Below are 22,047 nucleotides of genomic sequence, written 5' to 3'. Positions count from 1 at the left end.
TTGATGTTCCCATAGTCAAGGCATAGCCCTCTAAGCTTAGGAAAGGCTAGTTTTAACTCCGCCCCTCGAAGTTAACGAAATCCGATTGGTTCCTGTCTTTGGCAACGGTAAAACTGGCCTGTAGAAGATAAGCCAGCACGATAGGGGCACCCAAAGTGCCGACATTTGCTTTAAATATGTGAAATACGATTAAAACATGCAAAAGAAAAAAGTAACCAAATGAGTGTTAACTTCTTGCCATTAGTTTATTTTTAATATAAAATTAATATAATCTAAATACATAATAGAATATATGTATATGAAACATCAAATATGTGATAAAACATCAATAAAAATAATTAAAATAATTAAATATCATAATTAAAATTGGATTAGTTTAACAAGTGATTAAGACTAACAGAATAATTTCGATGATCAATTATATATAAAAAATTAAGTATTAACTAAACTAAGTGTAGGTTTTGTTCGATATATACTTCCTTCGTTCAAACTCCTCATATATTCGCCATTAAACTAATATCCCTTTAATTAAATTAAAACTTGGTTTCACTCCAATTAGGATGCAATAAATGCGGCGAACGTGCTCTGGCTTCTTCGACATTGCTTTCATTTTCAGCGTGTACGCTCAAAGGCAACGAACTCTTCGAAGAACTATCGGAGTTAACACCAAATGTAACCGGTTCCAAAACGGTCTCGTTCTCGTTTTCGCTATCAGATGCCGTATGAATACTTCCAAGCTCCTCTAAGCTTTGATTGAATTCCGATTCCCTTCGTAAACGTCGTTGAATCAACGGTTCCATTAAGTGATAATCGGCTTCCTCCGCACCGTGTAGTATTTCCGTTTCCATAGCCAAGGCCCGCTCGTGCTCGAAGCTATTAGTTCGTGAAACTGGATTCCTTAATGAACCAGCTGGACTTCTGATGACCACGTTTTCCTCTAGATCATCAGTGATACTCGTATATTCGTTGAAACTAGTTCGACGACAGTAACGTGGCGATGGTGGAATAACGCAAATTGGCACGTTAACGTTTGCGTGTCGTCCCGAACTGATATTAGAACTGCTCCTTTCAACTTTAGATCGTTGCCTTGGAATGAATGTTGGAAGCGCTGATACGTTCTCAACTTCGGACATACTCTTACCTAGGGATGTGTGACAGTGTCGGTAATTCGTAAATACTACAGTAAAGCACCAGTAATTTACCAAATACCACCGTAAAAAAACCGATAATTCATCAAATCCCTTCAAATTACCGGTAATTTAACAAATACCGTCAAATTACGGGTAACTTATCAAATATCGTCAAAAAATTACGACTATGTTTTTCATATTGTAATTACGACTATGTTTTTCATATTGTAATTCCACTATGTTTTTCATATTGTAATTCCACTATGTTTTTCATATTGTAATTCCACTATGTTTTTCATATTGTAATTCCACTGTTATTCATAGCGTAATTTTACTATTATTCCTAGCGTAATTTTACTATGTTATTCCTAGCGTAATTTTACTATGTTATTCCTAGCGTAATTTTACTATTTTATTCATAGCGTAATTTTACAATGTTATTCATAGCGTAATTTTACTATGTTATTCATAGCGTAATTTTACTATGTTATTCATAGCGTAATTTTACTATGTTATTCATAGCGTAATTTTACTATGTTATTCATAGCGTAATTTTACTATGTTATTCATAGCGTAATTTTACTACGTTTTTCATTCCGTAATTTTATTATGGTGATTTACCGACCATTAAGATCAATTCTCTAACTTTTTAAGAAGTTTTAACTCGATTTCCCGTTACATAAAATTACCAACAGAACGGTAAATTTTAATCGGCAATTTACCAGGTAAATCACCGGTTTTAAAAATTCCAGTAACTTAACATCTAAGCTCTTACCTCGAATCTTTGCAGCTTTATTCAACCGGGGGAAAGCCACATCAGGTGCCGCAGCGGCAGCTTCGTCTTTCGATGGTAGCGAACTCTGCCTACGCGTGAATTCACCTCGAAGTTTACGTACACTTCTACGGAACGAGCTCCTCGCTTGCAAGTTAGGTAATTCCGTATGTAAATCGTCTTCCGCAGCTTCCAAGGCAGTGTTCGAAGCATCTCGTTCATTTTGAATACTTTCTGCTGATTTATAAAGATCTTTCACAGATGTTTCGTCATCGGACACGTCACCCATTTCCGTTTCCGTCCGCGGACAAGGTGGTGGTGGTGACGGTGATGGTGTATCGTTCCTGGGGTCATCTATGTACGTTTCCGAAATGGCTTCCACGTTAGAATCATTTAGAAAGCAGTTCTGCAACAGATTCATGTTTTCCATCGCTGCTTGAAGTTGTTCATCAAATGCTTTCGTTTGAAGTTTAAATGAATCTAAGGTCTTGGCCAGTTTCTTTTGTTGTTGGGTGATGTCATCGACTTTCATGGCAATGTTTTCTACACGAACAACCGTCTCTCTTAGTTGCCTCTCTTGAGACTCTTGCGATTTTAATTCAGTTTCGTTTAAATATCCCTCAACACATTCCTCTTCAAAATCGTTTATTCGCTCGACATCGTCATCGTTCAAAAAGAGTTCTTATAGAAATAAGAATTATAATTACTAATATTTCGAAAATACATTAAAATAATACGAAATATAGTTGTGACGTCACCGGTTAGGCATAATTGGTTTATGGGCAAATACCTTGAATGACGTCACATTAGGCCTATCTGAAATAGCTAGTCTACAGCTAGACAAAAGGTCATTGGCATGTTTGGTAGCGTTTTCTCTTAATAGCTTGGATGACGTCACACTAGGCCTATCTGAAACAGCTAGTCTACAGCTAGACAAAAGGTCATTGGCATGTTTGGTAGCGTTTTATCTCAATAGCTTGAAAGACGTCACACTAGGCCTATCTGAAATAGCTAGTCTACAGCTAGACAAAAGGTCATTGGCATGTTTGGTAGCATTTTGTCTTAATAGCTTGGATGACGTCACACTAGGCCTATCTGAAATAGCTAGTCTACAACTAGACAAAAGGTCATTGGCATGTTTGGTAGCGTTTTATCTCAATAGCTTGAATGACGTCACACTAGGCCTATCTGAAATAGCTAGTCTACAGCTAGACAAAAGGTCATTGGCATGTTTGGTAGCGTTTTATCTCAATAGCTTGAATGACGTCACACTAGGCCTATCTGAAATAGCTAGTCTACAGCTAGACAAAAGGTCATTGGCATGCTTGGTAGCGTTTTGTCTTAATAGCTTGGATGACGTCACACTAGGCCTATCTGAAATAGCTAGTCTACAGCTAGACAAAAGGTCATTGGCATGCTTGGTAGCGTTTTGTCTTAATAGCTTGGATGACGTCACACTAGGCCTATCTGAAATAGCTAGTCTACAGCTAGACAAAAGGTCATTGGCATGTTTGGTAGCGTTTTATCTCAATAGCTTGAATGACGTCACACTAGGCCTATCTGAAATAGCTAGTCTACAGCTAGACAAAAGGTCATTGGCATGCTTGGTAGCGTTTTGTCTTAATAGCTTGAATGACGTCACACTAGGCCTATCTGAAATAGCTAGTCTACAGCTAGACAAAAGGTCATTGGCATGTTTGGTAGCGTTTTATCTCAATAGCTTGAATGACGTCACACTAGGCCTATCTGAAATAGCTAGTCTACAGCTAGACAAAAGGTCATTGGCATGCTTGGTAGCGTTTTGTCTTAATAGCTTGGATGACGTCACACTAGGCCTATCTGAAATAGCTAGTCTACAGCTAGACAAAAGGTCATTGGCATGCTTGGTAGCGTTTTGTCTTAATAGCTTGGATGACGTCACACTAGGCCTATCTGAAATAGCTAGTCTACAGCTAGACAAAAGGTCATTGGCATGTTTGGTAGCGTTTTATCTCAATAGCTTGAATGACGTCACACTAGGCCTATCTGAAATAGCTAGTCTACAGCTAGACAAAAGGTCATTGGCATGCTTGGTAGCGTTTTGTCTTAATAGCTTGAATGACGTCACACTAGGCCTATCTGAAATAGCTAGTCTACAGCTAGACAAAAGGTCATTGGCATGTTTGGTAGCGTTTTATCTCAATAGCTTGAATGACGTCACACTAGGCCTATCTGAAATAGCTAGTCTACAGCTAGACAAAAGGTCATTGGCATGCTTGGTAGCGTTTTGTCTTAATAGCTTGGATGACGTCACACTAGGCCTATCTGAAATAGCTAGTCTACAGCTAGACAAAAGGTCATTGGCATGCTTGGTAGCGTTTTGTCTTAATAGCTTGGATGACGTCACACTAGGCCTATCTGAAATAGCTAGTCTACAGCTAGACAAAAGGTCATTGGCATGTTTGGTAGCGTTTTGTCTTAATAGCTTGAATGACGTCACACTAGGCCTATCTGAAATAGCTAGTCTACAGCTAGACAAAAGGTCATTGGCAGTTTGGTAGCGTTTTGTCTTAATAGCTTGAATGACGTCACATTAGGCCTATCTGAAATAACTAGTCTACAGCTAGACAAAAGGTCATTGGCATGTTTGGTAGCGTTTTCTCTTAATAGCTTGAATGACGTCACACTAGGCCTATCTGAAATAGCTAGTCTACAGCTAGACAAAAGGTCATTGGCATGTTTGGTAGCGTTTTGTCTTAATAGCTTGAATGACGTCACACTAGGCCTATCTGAAATAGCTAGTCTACAGCTAGACAAAAGGTCATTGGCAGTTTGGTAGCGTTTTGTCTTAATAGCTTGAATGACGTCACATTAGGCCTATCTGAAATAACTAGTCTACAGCTGGAAAAAAGGTCATTGGCATGTTTGGTAGCGTTTTGTCTTAATAGCTTGAATGACGTCACACTAGGCCTATCTGAAATAGCTAGTCTACAGCTAGACAAAAGGTCATTGGCATGTTTGGTAGCGTTTTCTCTTAATAGCTTGGATGACGTCACACTAGGCCTATCTGAAATAGCTAGTCTACAGCTAGACAAAAGGTCATGGGCATGTTTGGTAGCATTTTATCTCAATAGCTTGAATGACGTCACACTAGGCCTATCTGAAATAGCTCAAAAACATTGTTAAAGAAATTGTAAAGAAGGCATCGCCGGGGGGGGGGAGATAAAAATTATTTGAAATACGTTACAGGCACCATGTGACGCCAAGATACAAAGACTCCACATGGAGTGGGACTAGACACCTAATGTTTGTTTTTCATGGAAACTTCAGTGCCAATTCCCCGAAGTATTAGTTATCAAAATAAGTTTCTTTGAACCACGCCTTTCCACAGTCATGTGCCTGTGACGTATTTCAAATAATAAATACCCATCCGCCGATGCCTTCTTTACAAACAATCTAAATTAATATGCGAGGAGGGGTCATGCCCTGTCTTTAATGCATTACCCTGAAACTAGTCAATGATAAATTCATGTATCAGAAAGCATAAATAAAACTTACTCAAGCCATGATCGTAGATGACAGATTTTCTCTCCCATTTCTGCAGGAAAAACTTCCATAACAAAACTAAATGAGAGATGACGATAAATGGAGGTGGAAGAACAGTTTTCTGTTCGTATTCGATGACAACTCTGTATCGTTGAGCTTTCCATAATTGTTGCGATATTGCACTCACTTCTTGGAAAATATTACTGAAATAGTCAACGTATTCAGTAAATAGTAAACTCTATAAGCATATTCAACAATCATCTTACTTAAATACTGCAATTAATAAATTAATCAAAAGAATATTAGCAATTAACAAATAAATTGCCATTATTGCTGGATTCAACCACATTCCCGTTTCACATTGCTCTACATCCTCTCCTTCCCCGCAATCGGCTATCAATACAATACAGTGTAATTAATTTTGGTATTTGCAAACTCTGAGTACAGGGTTCGTACAAAATTTTTACATTCAAAATCCCTGACTTTTCCAGGTTATCCCTGACCATTTTAAGATATTTACCAGAGCCCACTTCATAATCACACCTGGACCCATATTTAGCATTGCTCGAAATCCCTGACATATCCCTGACTTTTAAAGAATTTTTTATAAATCCCTGACTTATTCCCCTATTTTCCATATCCCCGACTTATCCAGGTTTTCCAGGTTATCCAGGTTCCGTACGAACCCTGGAGTAATTACGGTAAACAATGCTTACGTTCAATGGTATCAGCGAATACTTCTCCGTAAATCATCCAATATGGCATAAAAAATATATGTCGAACCAATCTCCAAGATGGTTCTTCGTTAGGAAAGAAAATTGCTTGACGAGCGACACCGTAACTCATTAAAACTATTACTAAGAATACTACGAAGTAGATCATATTTATAACCTAGTAATTAAATACCGGTTATTTAGAATGAATATTGAAAATTAATATAAGTTACCAGGGCCGTCGAGAGAGGGCGGCAATTAGGTCAGTTTTCCAGCGGCTTGTTCCTTCAAGGGGACCCGGGTCACCTCTAGGGCTGTCTTGATGGGAGCCCGCGATTTCGTCATTTTACCCGGGACCCGGGTCACCTGTAGGGCAGTCTTGATAAGGGACCGCGATTTAGTCATTTTACCCGGGACCCGTACCTTCCAGGGGACCCGGGTCACCTCTAGCGCAGTCTTGATGAGGGCCCGCGATTTAGTCATTTTACCTGGAACGCGTACCTTCTAGGGGACCCGGGTCACCTGTAGGTTTGTATTAATGGGGGCCCTCGATTTCGTCATTTCACCCAGGACCCGTACCTTCCAGGGGACCCGGGTCACCTGTAGGGCAGTCTTGATGGAGCCCGCGATTTCGTCATTTTACCCGGGACCCGTACCTTCTAGGAGGCCCGGGTCACCTGTAGGTCTGTATTGATGGGGGCCCACGATTTCGTCATTTTACCCGGGACCCGTACCTTCCAGGGGGCCCGGGTCACCTGTAGGTCTGTATTGATGGGGGCCCAGGATTTCGTCATTTTACCCGGGACCCGTACCTTCTAGGGGGCCCGTGTCACTTGTAGGACTGTCTTGATGGGGGCCCGCGATTTCGTCTTTTAACCGGGACCCGTACCTTCCAGCGGGCCCGGGTCACCCGTAGGGCTGTATTAATGGGTGCCCTCGATTTCGTCATTTTACCCGGGACCCGTACCTTCCAGGGGGCTCGGGTCACCTGTAGGGCTGTCTTAATGGAGGCCCTCGATTTCGTCATTTTACCCGGGACTCACACGTTCTAGGGGGCCCGGGTCACCTGTAGGGCTGTATTAATGGGGCCCTCGATTTCGCCATTTTACCCGGGAGCCGTAGCTTCCAGGGGGCCTGGGTCACCTGTAGGGCTGTATTATTGGGGGCCCTCGATTTCGTCATTTTACCCGGGAGCCGTAGCTTCCAGGGGGCCTGGGTCACCTGTAGGGCTGTATTAATGGGGGCCCTCGATTTCGTCATTTTACCCGGGACACGTACCTGCAGGGGGCCCGGGTCACCTGTAGGGCTGTCTTAATGGAGGCCCGCGATTTAGTCATTTTACCCAGGGCCCGCAAACTCTTTCGACGGCTCTGTAAGTTACTAATTACCATTTTCCAAATCATGGAAACGAACGGACCCAGATATTTATTAACACTCAAAATATCAAGTACTCGGAGATACCAGTACATAATAGAAAGAACGTAAAATATCCTCCCATCCGGTCGCGTTTCTTCTTCAAGACGTAAAAATACGCCAATAAAGAAGAATATTATCACAGCGACATCTACCGGATTCCACTTTTTTTCGGTCCAAACCACTAATTTTTGAGTTATTTTCTTGGGTTCCGAAAATATCACCTGTCGAGCGTAGATTCGAGCATATTGAATTTCAAGAACTATTTGATTTTTATGTGTATTTTTACCTCTCTAAACTTTTCTATTCCAAAAGTACCACTATAAGCGATTGTGTATATTTCGGCCCAAGAAAGTTCGTTGCTCATTTTAACCAGACACGTGTAAGTGAATGTACATAAAAATACTAAGTACGCCAACTGAAAGTTAATTGGAACATACTTCAAAATTGTATAATAGCTTCAAATATTGTACTTGAACAATGGCTAGTTGTAGGAATATCGTACGCGAACGATAGGAAATTAGCATAGAAATATCGTACACGAACGATTGAAAATTAGCAAAGAAATATTGCACACGATGCATTGCAAACTCGCACAAATACTGTGCGTGAACTACGGCAAATTAGCAAAGAAATATTGTACGTGGAGTATTGCAAATAAGCAAAAACATATTGTACGTGAAGTATTGCAAATTAGCAAAAACATATTGTACGTGAAGTATTGCAAATTAGCAAAAACATATTGTACGTGAAGTATTGCAAATTAGCAAAAACATTGTACGTGAAGTATTGCAAATTAGCAAAAACATATTGTACGTGAAGTATTGCAGTATTGCAAATTAGCAAAGAATGTTGTACGTAGAGTATTGCAAATTAGCAATGAAATATTTCTTCCCAAATTAGCAGGAAATATTGTACATTTAGAATTGCGAATTTGAAGTAAATTTTTCTTGTCAAATTAGCCGGAAATAATGTATGATTGCAAAAATTAGCAACAAATATCATATGCCTTTGGTTGCAAAAGACGTCCGAAAAAAAGTTCGTAAAACTCTTTTAAGAACTAAATATCTGTGAAAACGTAAGCAATTCGAATAAAAAGATACGTTTCGAATATCGAATTAATTTCTATTTCAAAATATAGACCGAGTGTCACACGAGGCAAGCCAGCCAGCCGGAAGAGGTAGACACAATACTTTTTCCTCCCCTACAACGCGCAAAAGTAAAAACATGAATATACACTTACACTATGCAACCAAAACTTGGTAATAGGAGCCGCGTAAAACTCGTAAATTTTAATTCCCAATTTAAGTGGACTGTGAGTTTGCAGAATGGAATAGTCATGAAAATCAGTCACATCGTTGAAAATATGTTCAGTATGAACCATTCTACTACTACTACCAGTATTGTCCATGGTAGCACGGCTACCACTGCGACTCAAATCGGGTTTATTGAAATGTTTTTGATAACGTCTCTGCTGGGAATATCAGCTATTGTACTCATAATTACAAACATGGAAAATTAATTATTAAATTAAGTACCAAAGTATTGGTCGGTGAGGAATTTGAAAAATGATCGTCTTTCAAATGCTCGAACTTTAACTGATTAACAGCGGCAGAAATGCTTCTCACTGAATCGCCATCAGTATCACCATTTTCCAAATTACTTAACTTTCTATTCTGTTAAAATAAGGATTAGTTATTAGTCCAATATTATCAGCTTATAGGGATGTATAATGTGTTATGTAGGGGCGTGTCAAGAACTATATTTTAAAGGGACTGTAAAGAGGCATCGGCGGGTGGGTAAAAATTATTTGAAATACGTTAGAGGCACGTGACCAAGGAGAGGCGTGGTTCAAAGAAGCTTAGTTCGTTTTATTTCGAAAACCACCACTTCATGGAATTGGCGCTGCAATCTCGTAAAAAACAAGGACTAGATGTCCAGTTCCACTCCATGAGGAGTCTTTGTATCTTGGCATCACGTGACGTCTGTGACGTATTTCAAATAATTTTTACCCACCCGCCGATGCCTAAGTAGTAGTGTTATTATTTCCTTTAGCAGTTATTAGGCAATCCCATTATCACGTGACTCAAATGTGATACGGCTTTCCGTCTAAATTGTATGGCCTGATCTGACTACTTCCCATAAGGTCACCAAAATCGAGGTAAGAGATAGGAGGGTGTGACGACACGAGAATTCAAGACTATTTGATGGAACATTAACATGACAAAGGCCTCGTCCCTATTTAACACAATGAACATCACTTTAAAGGAAAGTAACCTTTGTTACGGTAATTGAAACTGAACACTAGCTACTTGCCTACAAAGGGACTGTATTTGAAATACGTCATAGGCACCACGTGACACCAAGATAAGATGGAGTGGGACTGTATTTGAAATACGTCATAGACACCACGTGACACCAAGATAAGATGGAGTGGGACTGTATTTGAAATACGTCATAGGCACCACGTGACACCAAGATAAGATGGAGTGGGACTGTACAATTACTCCTTTTATTCGCGAGATTGCTATAGAGCGCTGTCAGTTGTGACGTCAGATCCAAGGTTAAACGTCACGAGTCTGCCTTTAGCAATGGGCGGCCATGATAGTTACCGTTTTTTCTTTATGAGAAAACAGCATGGGTGACGTCACAAGGGCGCTTCTGACAGCACTCTATACCAATTCCGGTGGCGCCCCTGACATGCTGGCTAATCTTCTCCACACCAATTTTACCTTGCCAAAGGCAGGAACCAATCATAACTCGTTAACATCTAGGGGTGGAGATAAAACTAACATACGCCCTTGATCACGCGACCATCTATTGACATTTGCTTAAACTAAACCATAGCCGAGACTTGGCTTTAAAGGGTCACTCGAGCAAATACAAATCATAGGCCTAGAATACAAAGATAATGGTAGAAAATTACTTACAAGAGACTGGTTAGTGGGCGAAGCATTGGGGGAAGGATCCTCTTTGAGTTTTTCGCATTTGAACTGACTGGCAACACTGGAAACACTCTTTATTGAATCATTATCTCCGTCATCTTCTAAATCTAAACGATGTTCTTCCTCCGTTTGAGGCATCAATTGCAACTCTTCTTTCGTTTTGAAACGAAGCGTCATAATCATTGGTGGGAAAAGCAGACCTAAAATAATCTATTCACAAAACGTTAACTTAATTTTAATTAACTTTTATTATAAATTATAATATTAGTATACCTTCAGATTTGACGTTTTTCTTATTCTTAATCCACCAAGCCACAGATCCGCGACTAAGACTTGCGCGGCGGGATGCGCTAAGAAGTTATTATGCTTGGCGATGACGGCCAAACTGAGGCACGTCTGCTTGCTCCAGTTTTGCAATTCGTGGGTTAAAAGCATAAGCGTCATGTCATCATCTTGCCGGTAACAGTAATCGATCAATTCCAACGCGATTCTCTCAAATACCCTAAACATAATACGAAAGGATCAGATGGTATGGTAGAGGGCAGTGATGTGCAAGGATGATGGGGGAATATGAGTAAGCGGAGATGAATCGGCGCGCTAACTGTGCAACGGCTCAGGTCCGGTGGGATGCAAGGAAATGGGGGAGGAATACTCGGAAAAAATGTATTCTCCAATGTGTACGACGCCCGCCATTTTTCCGAGAATTGAAACCCTATTACAGGGTGAGGGTTCGTACGAAATTTTTACATTGAAAATCCCTGAGTTTTTCAGGTTATCCCTGACCAAATTTTCGCAATATCCCTGACCATTTTAAGGTATTTATCAGAGTCCACTTCATAATTACACCTGGCTCATATTTAGCATTGCTCGAAGCATGGTTTGACTAGGGATGCAACGATTCGTAATTTTTCGGAATCGGCCGATTCGATGCATCGGTCTCTAAAAAATCGGCTTCGGCCGATTAATCGGCCGAAGCCTCAAGGTTATACGTTTTAGGCATTAGTATAGGAATGCTACTTGTCAAAAATGTCTAAGGACAATAATCTATCTGGTTTGGTTTCCGAGATACTAGTTCATTTAGTTCAACACACATTTTGTCCATTCTTTCTGCTACAACTTGTTTTTGATTAGTTCTTTCTTTGCATTGCGGATAGGAAAAAGAATTTTAAGCGTGTTTTAAGTTTAATTTCCTAAAAAAACCCTTTCCTTTCTCATCCTTTTAAAAACAAGAAGTAGCATTCAAGACTTCAAGTATTATTACTTTAAGTAAACAAGGGACCGCAGGAATACACGCTAGAGATAATGACACCAAACACATTAGAGGGATAGCTGACAACAGAAGTGAGATGAGACTAGAAGTGAAGGGCTCTAGCATTGGTTATAGATCCTGGCACAAGTGAACAAATTTGAGGATTTTATGCCGCTTCAATCGCGCATATTCACTTTCGCCGAGTGAAGAATTTGGTTAGCTCAGTACTTCTAGTCTCATCTCACTTCTGCTGACAATAATAAAATGCAGACTGTGATAGAGCGACATTGTTTGTGGAACGGGTGGGAAGTAGCAGTGAGCACAAATGGAAAGGAGAGTCAAAGATAGAAGGGGGAAACCATAACGGCCGGCCGGGCACCATGGCTCTTCTGCGCACCTACCTCGGCGCACAGACACGTTTACGTTATTTGTTAAATTGCAAACTTTTTAGTTCCTTTATACTAGCTCAAAAGATCAGATCTAACCAAAAAGAGTCGGCCGAAAAAAATCGGCCGATTACCTTAGAAAAATCGGCCGATACGATTATTCGGCCAAGTGGCCGATTCTGGCCGAAGCCGATTCTTGGCCGATGCATCGTTGCATCCCTAGGTTTGACATACCAAACGAAATCCCTGAATATCCCTGACTTTTTAGGAAAACATTTTAAATCCCTGACTTTTTCCCCTATTTTCCATATCCCTGGCTTATCCACGTTTTCCAGGTTATCCACCTGTATTAGAGGTACAATGCGCAAGTCTTAAAAAAAATCATAACTTCTATTGGTCCAAAGAACTTAACTATTTCATGAAAATGAAAATGGGCAATAAGTGTGAAATAAGACCGACAAAACCTGGAGTGGCATCATTACAATGTAATTAATTATGATACCCATGAATCTATAAAATTAATATACGTCTGTATGCTATATCCCTTCTAAGCTGTCCATGGACAGCAGTACTCTTAGCCTCTTGTTCAAACTTTTTTTTTGCTCCGTTTATCGTTTATTTATCGAGCTAAGGCCATGAATGCCATTCAGCTCCAAAAGATAAATGTAATTTACAAAAAGTTGAAATTCAATATACGATACACATTTACACTGTACATGATATATAAAATATAATATAATACAAAAACATCACGTGCCTTCATCACGTGACTGCTGTCATCTTTAACTAAGGCCCACCCAAATCTAATTTGCCTAGAGCATATAAGCAGACGACGATTCACCAGGCAAGCTGACCTAGATTCTCGTTCCTACTACTTTTTACTCCTTAAACGACAGTTTTCATTCCAACTACTAGCAACCAATCAGAGGCCGAACTTTACCTACGTAGGTAATGGGTTGAAAATGGTGGCCGATTTTAAATCTGGCGTTCAAAATTTTAATTTTTATTCACGTTTATTTTAATTAATAAATGTTTCTCGCGATTTCTACTGACCCCCATGTTTTTAGGGGTGGTTAATTTATAGAAAACCAATGTTAGTGTGACCAACTCAGATAAATCCGATTCTATCCCTTTAAACACGTAAAAATAACTCTTACGCAGCATTTTCCAACATCTCTGAAAATATCTCCATCTCTAAATCATCTTCGGCGGCTTCCCGGGCCATGGCTTTGAATAATTTGCAAGCAATAAGAGCTTTAACGATGGCCTCCTCTCCGTGTTGCCACATGAAAAGCGCCATCTTTTGACGTTTCATCAAAACAGCCCAAATTAAAAGTTCACTAAACGGGAAATTAAAGGATATTTCATCTCGACCGGGGACTCCATTATGTCGAAGGCTTTTAGGATTCTGAATTTTAATTATTAAAATAATGCAATTTAATCCAAGTTAGTTGCGCTAATTAATGGAAAATTTAAACGTTAATTAATTAAAAATTATTTTATATTATACCCTTTTCATCATGCTATGATACAAATGACGAAATTTGCGTCGACAATAAGATGACCGATAAGCGCCACCCATTAATTTTTCAATTACCAGGCCAATATCGTACAGCTGATATTTGTATCCTCGCGGAATGTGCTATTTCATAATTAAGTAATTTAGTAATTAATCTGTCGCCTTAAATGAAAGATAAATGGACTTCCATAAATTTGAAAAAATAATTATAGGAATTATGGGACAAAAAGTCCTAAATTATAGGGTTTTTATAGGATCATATCTCCGAATTAAAGGATTTAATAAAACTATAGTGAATTACCTTTTTAACATCTCGTACTATATATTGCAAGGTATTAGTCGGCCCATATTTCTGAAATTTTATTAATGGTAATTAAAAATATTAAGGCAAAATTGTACAGGTAATTATAGGACTGAAGTATGGTAGCTTCTATGGGTGTTTTCTATGATATTTTCGACTAAAAATCGCCTATATAACATTTTCGACACAAAAAAGCCCATATAACATTTTCGACTCAAAATCACTCATAGACCATTTTCGACTCAAAATCACTCATAAAACATTTCCCACTCAAATTCACCCATAGAACATTTCCCACTCAAATTCACCCATAGAACATTTCCCACTCAAATTCACCCATAGAACATTTCCCACTCAAATTCACCCCATTTCGCACTCAAATTCACCCCATTTCCCACTCAAATTCACCCATAGAACATTTCCCACTCAAATTCACCCATAGAACATTTCCCACTCAAAATCGCCCATAAAACATTTTCCACTCAAAATCGCCCATAAAACATTTCCCACTCAAAATCGCCTATAGAACATTTCCCACACAAAATCGCCCATAGAACATTTACCACTCAAAATCGCCTACCTATAGAACATTTCCCACGCAAAAAGGCCCATATAACATTTTCGACTCAAAATCTCCTATATAACATTTTCCACTCAAAATCGCCTATAGAACATTTCCCACTCAAAATCGCCTATAGAACATTTCCCACTCAAATTCGCCTATAGAACATTTCCCACACAAAATCGCCCACAGAACATTTCCCACACAAAGTTGCTCATAGAAACTTCCCCACACAAAATCACTCATAGAACATTTCCCACTCAAAATCGCCTATAGAACATTTCCCACTCGAAATAGCCCACAGACCATTTCCCACTCGAAATCCCCCATAGAACATTTTCGACTCAAAACATACAGTATATAAAAATGAACCTACCGTATTATACAAGTCTTCCAGTCGGGAAATAGTAAGGAATTTATGCATGCTGACTCCATTCTCTAATAAAAGTTTTACAAAATCGACTCGGTCTAACATTAAGGCGTCCATCATTGCTTGTTCCAAAGACCCGCGCTAATTAAGTATTAATTAACCAATTAAATTAACCAGTAATAGGCCAAATTAGATTAAAAACAAATATATATAAAAATAGTTCAACGACCTACAGGCCAATCAATTCCATAAACAAAAACTTCGCTTCTCGCTATATCAACACGGTTCCACGTTAATGCCAAAGCTAATTGATCCGGTTTGGCTAAATGATGACCTAACAAGAAAAAGATTAAGTAATTAAGATGACGTGGTTGAATTTCCTTTCAAAATTATACCGTACCATTTATTAAAGCTGTAAGAATAGCTTGATCTAATTCTTCGCATCCTTCTTCACCCATTCGAAATACCGTAATCTGTTGATGGTTACGTAAAATTGTTTTTGTATTTGTAATACAAATGGAATGAGTTTTTGTTAAGGGGATTGTAAAGAAGGTATCGGCGAATGCCCTGGGTAAAAATAATTTGAAAATACGTCACAGGTACCACGTGACGCCGAGATATAGTGACTACAATCAAATGTGGATGAGAGGGAAAGTATGACAATGGCCATAGAACCTGTGTTAAAAAACGCGGACATCAAAGTTTCGCCAATAACTATTTAGTTTACTAGTGACTGATGGACTTGCAAACTCGCGACTGAAAATAGTTCAGACATTTATGCTCCTTGGTATAACCATAGCCCACTCGATCACGCGCATCACGACTCAAGCTGCTCGCGCTATAGCTAAATTACCGAGATTTGTTTTAAACGTATCTAGATGTGTGTGCTCTTCTATTGCTTCGATAACCTTACTTAAATCCATATTATACCTTCAAATACTTTTTAAAACATTACCAGCTACTCTGTCCTGACTACAAACACAAATCGAGGAAGTTCTAGCATGCACAATAGCAGACGACGGTAACCGCGTAACCGCGAATTAACACAAGACCTATTTTAAGGGAGTGAACAGGCCCAGTATAGCTACGCCAATAAAACGGTCAATTACGGCAAAACTCTGATGACTCGCGACTTTTGGCCATTTTCATACTTTTCCTCTCATCCACTTTTGCTACAATGGAATGAGACTGGACACCTAGTCCTTGTTTTTCGCGAGATTGCAGCACCATATGCTCGAAGTGATAGTTTTTGAAATTAAACAAACTAAGTTTCTTTGAGCCACGTCTTTAATCGGTCACGTGCCTATGACGTATTTCAAATAATTTTCACCCCCTTGATACCTTTTTACATACCCTTAAATTTTAATTGAGCATGAAGGGTTCAAATAAGTTAATTTTAATCGCTTTGTAATAATAAACTGTGCATGGGTGAATTTAGTACCGTTATCGGTGCATTGGGAATTTCGTTGAATTTACACAACGAGTCGTTCAATGCTTATAGTCACATGGCATTGCCCAATCACTACTACAGGAAATACTACTATAAACAGAGTTGCCACGGGTCAGGGAAAACCTGGAAAAGTCGGAGAATTTAAAAATGGGCCGAAAAGGTCAGGGAATTTTGAAAGTTTCAGCAAAGTCAGGGAAAATCTCAGAAAAAGGTCAGGGAAATTCTCAGAAAAAGGTCAGGGAAATTCTCAGAAAAAGGTCAGGGAAATTCTCAGAAAAAGGTCAGGGAAATTCTCAGAAAAAGGTCGGGGAAATTCTCAGAAAAAGGTCAGGGAAATTCTCAGAAAAAGGTCGGGGAAATTCTCAGAAAAAGGTCAGGGAAATTCTCAGAAAAAGGTCGGGGAAATTCTCAGAAAAAGGTCGGGGAAATTCTCAGAAAAAGGTCAGGGAAATTCTCAGAAAAAGGTCGGGGAAATTCTCAGAAAAAGGTCAGGGAAAATCTCAGAAAAAGGTCAGGGAAATTCTCAGAAAAAGATCAGGGAAAATCTCAGAAAAAGGTCAGGGAAAATCTCAGAAAAAGGTCAGGGAAAATCTCAGAAAAAGGTCAGGGAAAATCTCAGAAAAAGGTCAGGGAAAAATCTCAGAAAAAGGTCAGGGAAAATCTCAGAAAAAGGTCAGGGAAAATCTCAGAAAAAGGTCAGGGAAAATCTCAGAAAAAGGTCGGGGAAAACCTGGAAAAGTCAGGGAACTTTGTTCTGAGAAATCCGTGGCAGCCCTAGCTGTATAAACTATAGTTCTTGACAAGCCTCTACATAATGTGTTGTACATTAGCGGGTCAGTCTGTTAGAGCATGCATCGCGCTTATTAGAACCCTTAATGCTTTCTTAAACAAGTGTTTGTTTATTTGTTTGTTTTTTTACCAAATTGCGCCTACGAATGCACTGAAGTAGTTCAATGTATACTTGTTCCGACTGCTCGGGAGCTAAGCTAAACGTTTGTTCAATGGTTTTAAGTAAGCTCCGTTGAACATCTAGTAAAGAGGAACTAAGAAAGATAATACGAAATATTCAATAAAAAAATGCTTGGACAACCATTTTTTAATCGATTAATATTGATAAAATTACATCAAAATCATTCATAAAACTTAATTGCAAAAACCATTCTATTAATATCAAATAATCATCCAAAGCTTCGAAAGTTTAATTCTAAGCCTAAGACTGTTCTATAGGGAGCTGCCAGAGAGGTGTGGCTTAAGATGGCTCCTCCCCTTTGAACCAAAATGGCGGCAAAGTTCACAGAGTGAAAGGCTAGTGAGGGAAGGCTCCTGATTGGCTAAGTGAGGGTCTGACGCTTAGTAGGGGAGATTTTTACCCCTTTGCCCACAACCTATATAACAATTTAATGCGATTGACCAAATGACCAATTTGTTTTATTATAAAAAACAGTCCTGGAATTGAAACTTCGAGAAGTCATATAAAATTAACCGAAACCTTTAGGTAAACTTTATTAATGTTTTTGGTGTTCTTTAATCAATATTAATCGATTAAAAAAAAGGTTGTACGACATTTCATTCTTCCTTTTAAAGGGACCTGCAACATCGAAGCAATTAAACATGAATTACGCGACTTCTGGCCCCACCACGTGACGCCTCTGTACATGCCGACCGCCAAAGACCTTAGCTGTTGCATGTCCCTCAAAGCCAAGAGATTGCACCCCTTTCAGTACTTACTCATCCTCGTAAAGATATTTATGCGCAAACGCGATTAAATCCGCGCTTCTCCCACTACCATCACAAATAACAACCGGGACTGGAGGCGTATCAGTGACGTATTCTAACACAGTTCGAATTGTATTGACTCCGCCTTCAACTACAACGCAAACTACAGGAACTCCGCATGAACTTCCATCATGTCCTAAAGAATTTGCGTCTTATAAAAACGATAACCCTTTGCCTTTGTTCAGGTTAGAACAAGTTAGAAGTCTTATCTAATGACTAACTTTTGTATATCTGTTGTTTGCTAATGTATCGTTCGAGCTTTTTTCTAAGAACAATCTCAGCTCCGTATCGTCCGACAGTTCCATTATCGGCCAAAATGAAGTACGAATGATGGCTATTTAGAACGCTAAAGCGACTTTTAGGCGAAGAAATACTGCAATAGGGTACAACAGTCTGCGAAATATAGTTAGTAGGTTTTCAAGTTTAAAATGTTAATGTTAAACATATCATTGCTCCCCAAATTGAATAAAGCCAGGACATACAATGTTTTGAAAAAACATCTTTTGTGCTTGCAGTCTAAGAAATTTTTTGATTTATAAAAGTCCTATTATAACTGTCAGAAGCGCGGGTGTGACGTCACCCATGCTGTTTTCCCATAAAGAAAAAACGGTAACTGTCATGGCCGCCCATTGCTAAAGGCAGACTCGTGACGTTTAACCTTGGATCTAACGTCACAACTGACAGCACTCTATAAAGTAGCACTCGGTACCAGGGCCGGAAATGAGAAAAAACTCTTATAGGACATATGTGACATGAAAATTTAAAGGACATTGTCCACTGAAGTGTGCAAAAATAGTGTCGCATCTTCATAGTCAAGCAATCAAATCTTCGGAAACATTTATTAGTCAAAATGTGCAGTGACCCCCTTAGTTTTTTAAAAATATCATGGGACATTTTGAAATTTTACTGGACAATGTCCACTGTTATGTGCTTATTTCCGGCCCTACGCTCAAAAGCCAGTCGCAAGCTACAGACATTTTCAGCCAGATGGCGACACTGTTTTGAAGTCGCCCTTAAAGCAAATGTCGGCTCCTGTGGTGCCACTAACATGGTAGCTAATCTTCTACACATCCATTTAATCTTGACATGGGCAGGAACCAATATGAACTCGTCCATGAGGGAGGAGCTAAAACTCGACTTTGCTAAGCTTAGCAGGCCAGGCCAGTTAACTCCACCCCTCGACTATAGGAGCAGCTAGTGGCCGAGACTTGCTTTAAGGGATTCCAAAGAATGTATCGGCGGGTGGGTAAAAATTATTTGAAATACGTCATCTCCACATGAAGTAGGACAGGAGACATAGCTCTAAGTAGTACTTTTCAAATTAAAAGTAATGAAGTTTCTTTGGACTACGCCTTTCCTCAGTCACGAGCTTATGATGTACTTGAGATAATTTTTACCCACTCGCCAATGCCACTTTACAGCCCCTTTACCTTTAGTTACAGCGTAGTCTCACCAAAATATCTCTCACGTAGAACTGTCAGTTTTATTTTGTGGCTTAATACACCTTAATAGCTATGCGTGTGGCAAGGCTTAATGCGAGATTTTTAACAGACAAATCTCGGTCAAAATGATAGGTCGTCTGTATCAGAATCGAAAATATTGAACCTTTTCCTCTGTAAAGCAGACGACGCATCAAATCGCGTGTTAACAATAAGCCTTGGCACACGAATCGGAAATAAGGTTGATTTAATTATGGGAGCAATGATTGGACCAATATTTTAACAATGAGATATTAAAGATATATATACAAAAGAAGCAACAAAATTAAAATTGAGAAAAACGTTAACTAACATTATGGCCTATAAGCTCCTTTCGGTTTTCTATAATTCCCCAAGATGCGACGCCCATTGTAACAACTCTTTCTCTTAAACGTGGAGAACGCTCATTTTGTATAGCTTCCCCAACATGCTTCATTACCCCTTGAAATTGAAGCAAATTAAGAATTCATGCAAAGCGAAATAACGAACGAAAAATAAATCATAAAATTATAACTGAGAACAAAAATTTATGTAAATTAACACAGCAAAATTAATTTAATTTTTAATTACTTAAATTAAAATAAAATTAATTTTAATATTAATATTAAAGGGATTGTGAAACCAAATAATTTTACCCGTATTGGTGCCTCCAGTTATAATCCAAGCGCCCGTAGTTTTAGCTGCCTTAACTAAGCCTTTTTGAAGAATCGATTTAAGTTTCGCTTGAAGTTCAAAATTTGCTTTGCCTCCATGGACGGATATTAGCAATTTCGGCAATTCCAAATTCCATTCTTTCGTGATCAGTTGCAAAACCACTTCGGGTCTAGTGTCAAAACCCATTCTTACATACTAAACAAAATGATAATTAATTAATTAATTAATATTAATTAATTATTAATTAAACAATATTGGAATTAAAGTAAAAAGAACTCAAGAACACATGTTCAGAGTTTAAAACTAAAATTAAATAACGTTTTGCAAAAAATTGTTTACAAAGAATTTAACTAAGCCTTGGTTACAAAACTCTTTCAAGTCGCGAGTTTATCTCTTTACCTTAGCTTTTAACGGATGAGAACTGCCTTGAAACTCAATCGTCCCGTAAGCGTCCGTAGAAGTGGCCAATGTGTGCCTTAAAGCTGACCAATGCTCATCATTCGCAACTTTATTAAAATATTCTTGAGGCACCCTGCTATGGAGTTTTTCATCGTGTTCAGCCATTGTCTTCCCGCAACTGCAACTAAAAATTAACCAAAAAAATAAAAAAAAACGTGTAAATAACAAATTAAAAACGTGTAAATAACGAATTAAAAACGTGTAAATAACAAATTAAAAACGTGTAAATAACAAATTAAACGTGTAAATAACAAATTAAACGTGTAAATAACAAATTAAACGTGTAAATAACAAATTAAAAATATGTAAATAACAAATTAAAAATATGTAAATAACAAATTAAAAATATGTAAATAACAAATTAAAAATATGTAAATAACAAATTAAAAATATGTAAATAACAAATTAAAAATATGTAAATAACAAATTAAAAATATGTAAATAACAAATTAAAAATATGTAAATAACAAATTAAAAATATGTAAATAACAAATTAAAAATATGTAAATAACAAATTAAAAATATGTAAATAACAAATTAAAAATATGTAAATAACAAATTAAAAATATGTAAATAACAAATTAAAAATATGTAAATAACAAATTAAAAATATGTAAATAACAAATTAAAAACGTGTAAATAACAAATTAAAAATATGTAAATAACAAATTAAAAATATGTAAATAACAAATTAAACGTGTAAATAACAAATTAAAAATATGTAAATAAGCTAAAATTCTATTTTAAATATTCAAAAATACGCAATACCTTGAGGGATCTTTGGGGGACGGCATAAATTTGATGCATTCTCGCTTCTGAAAAGTCTTTTCGATCCAGCATTTTGATCGGATCGACTGAAAAGAGTAGAGAATCATTTTTAACTTTCAGTGGAATTATTCAATTTGAGTCAAATCAAAACAGAACAATACCCGAATCATAAAAGAATTTGCCCTTTTTTGACGCATTATTACCAAAAGCGCATAATATATGGAAAAACCCAATTATTTACAACCCCAAACTGCCTACACTACACTACACTCACGAATGTATGCGTTCTCAACAAGGTAGACTACGCAGCTCGCAGCGTAGCAGTGCTTATAGCATATTTTCAAAAACATCTGTTTTAACTTAGTGGCATGTCAGAGAATGCTTTGGATCATATAATATAGTTGTTTTTCGATTTATTTCTACCGGTACAATATAAATTATGACCATGAAAACTATCTTTTCCAGTAAACAAAACCCTAGGTACCATAGGTGGTAGATGACAATTGTTTATATGCATATCTTCTTTTATTGTACACGTTTATAAGAAAAAATATACGGGAGTTCTCTAGCCCAGGCA

General features: G+C 38.1%; 1 protein-coding gene across 1 annotated transcript; it reads right to left on the bottom strand.

Annotated features, from left to right (window-relative positions):
- Nucleotides 1–220: 220 nt before the first annotated feature.
- Nucleotides 221–21,761, bottom strand: Trpm (transient receptor potential cation channel, subfamily M). The gene is made up of 25 exons (XM_089864628.1): nt 21,632–21,761; nt 21,471–21,556; nt 20,643–20,826; nt 20,225–20,438; nt 19,903–20,030; nt 18,333–18,504; nt 18,064–18,247; nt 17,255–17,378; nt 15,286–15,358; nt 15,119–15,219; nt 14,892–15,026; nt 13,954–14,004; nt 13,644–13,775; nt 13,291–13,541; nt 10,772–11,000; nt 10,484–10,708; nt 9,092–9,229; nt 8,797–9,027; nt 7,843–7,971; nt 7,529–7,777; nt 6,144–6,318; nt 5,694–5,820; nt 5,440–5,630; nt 1,906–2,583; nt 221–1,141 (listed from the first exon to the last, which is right to left on the bottom strand). The coding sequence occupies exons 1-25, from the start codon at nt 21,665–21,667 to the stop codon at nt 534–536; spliced, it is 4,851 nt and encodes a 1,616-aa protein (XP_089720754.1). The 5' UTR covers nt 21,668–21,761; the 3' UTR covers nt 221–533.
- Between the last annotated feature and the right edge of the window lie 286 nt (nt 21,762–22,047).

Source organism: Phalangium opilio, unplaced genomic scaffold (assembly GCF_054372755.1).
Source record: "Phalangium opilio isolate 3A_F unplaced genomic scaffold, DU_Popi_V2 ptg000013l_1, whole genome shotgun sequence".
Lineage (NCBI taxonomy): Eukaryota > Metazoa > Arthropoda > Arachnida > Opiliones > Phalangiidae > Phalangium > Phalangium opilio.
Note: the sequence above shows the minus strand (reverse complement) of the source record. Positions and strands in the feature narration are given on the sequence as shown.

What these genes read in the sequence shown, in the direction of transcription:
- Trpm (XM_089864628.1), bottom strand. Translation starts at nt 21,667, where the DNA reads ATGCGTCAAAAAAGGGCAAATTCTTTTATGATTCGG. An exon ending in AGGAGCTTATAGGCCATAAT is followed by an intron (nt 18,505 to 19,902) that starts GTTAGTTAACGT and finishes TATATTTCGCAG; the next exon opens with ACTGTTGTACCCTATTGCAG. An exon ending in TCTTACAGCTTTAATAAATG is followed by an intron (nt 15,220 to 15,285) that starts GTACGGTATAAT and finishes TTTTCTTGTTAG; the next exon opens with GTCATCATTTAGCCAAACCG.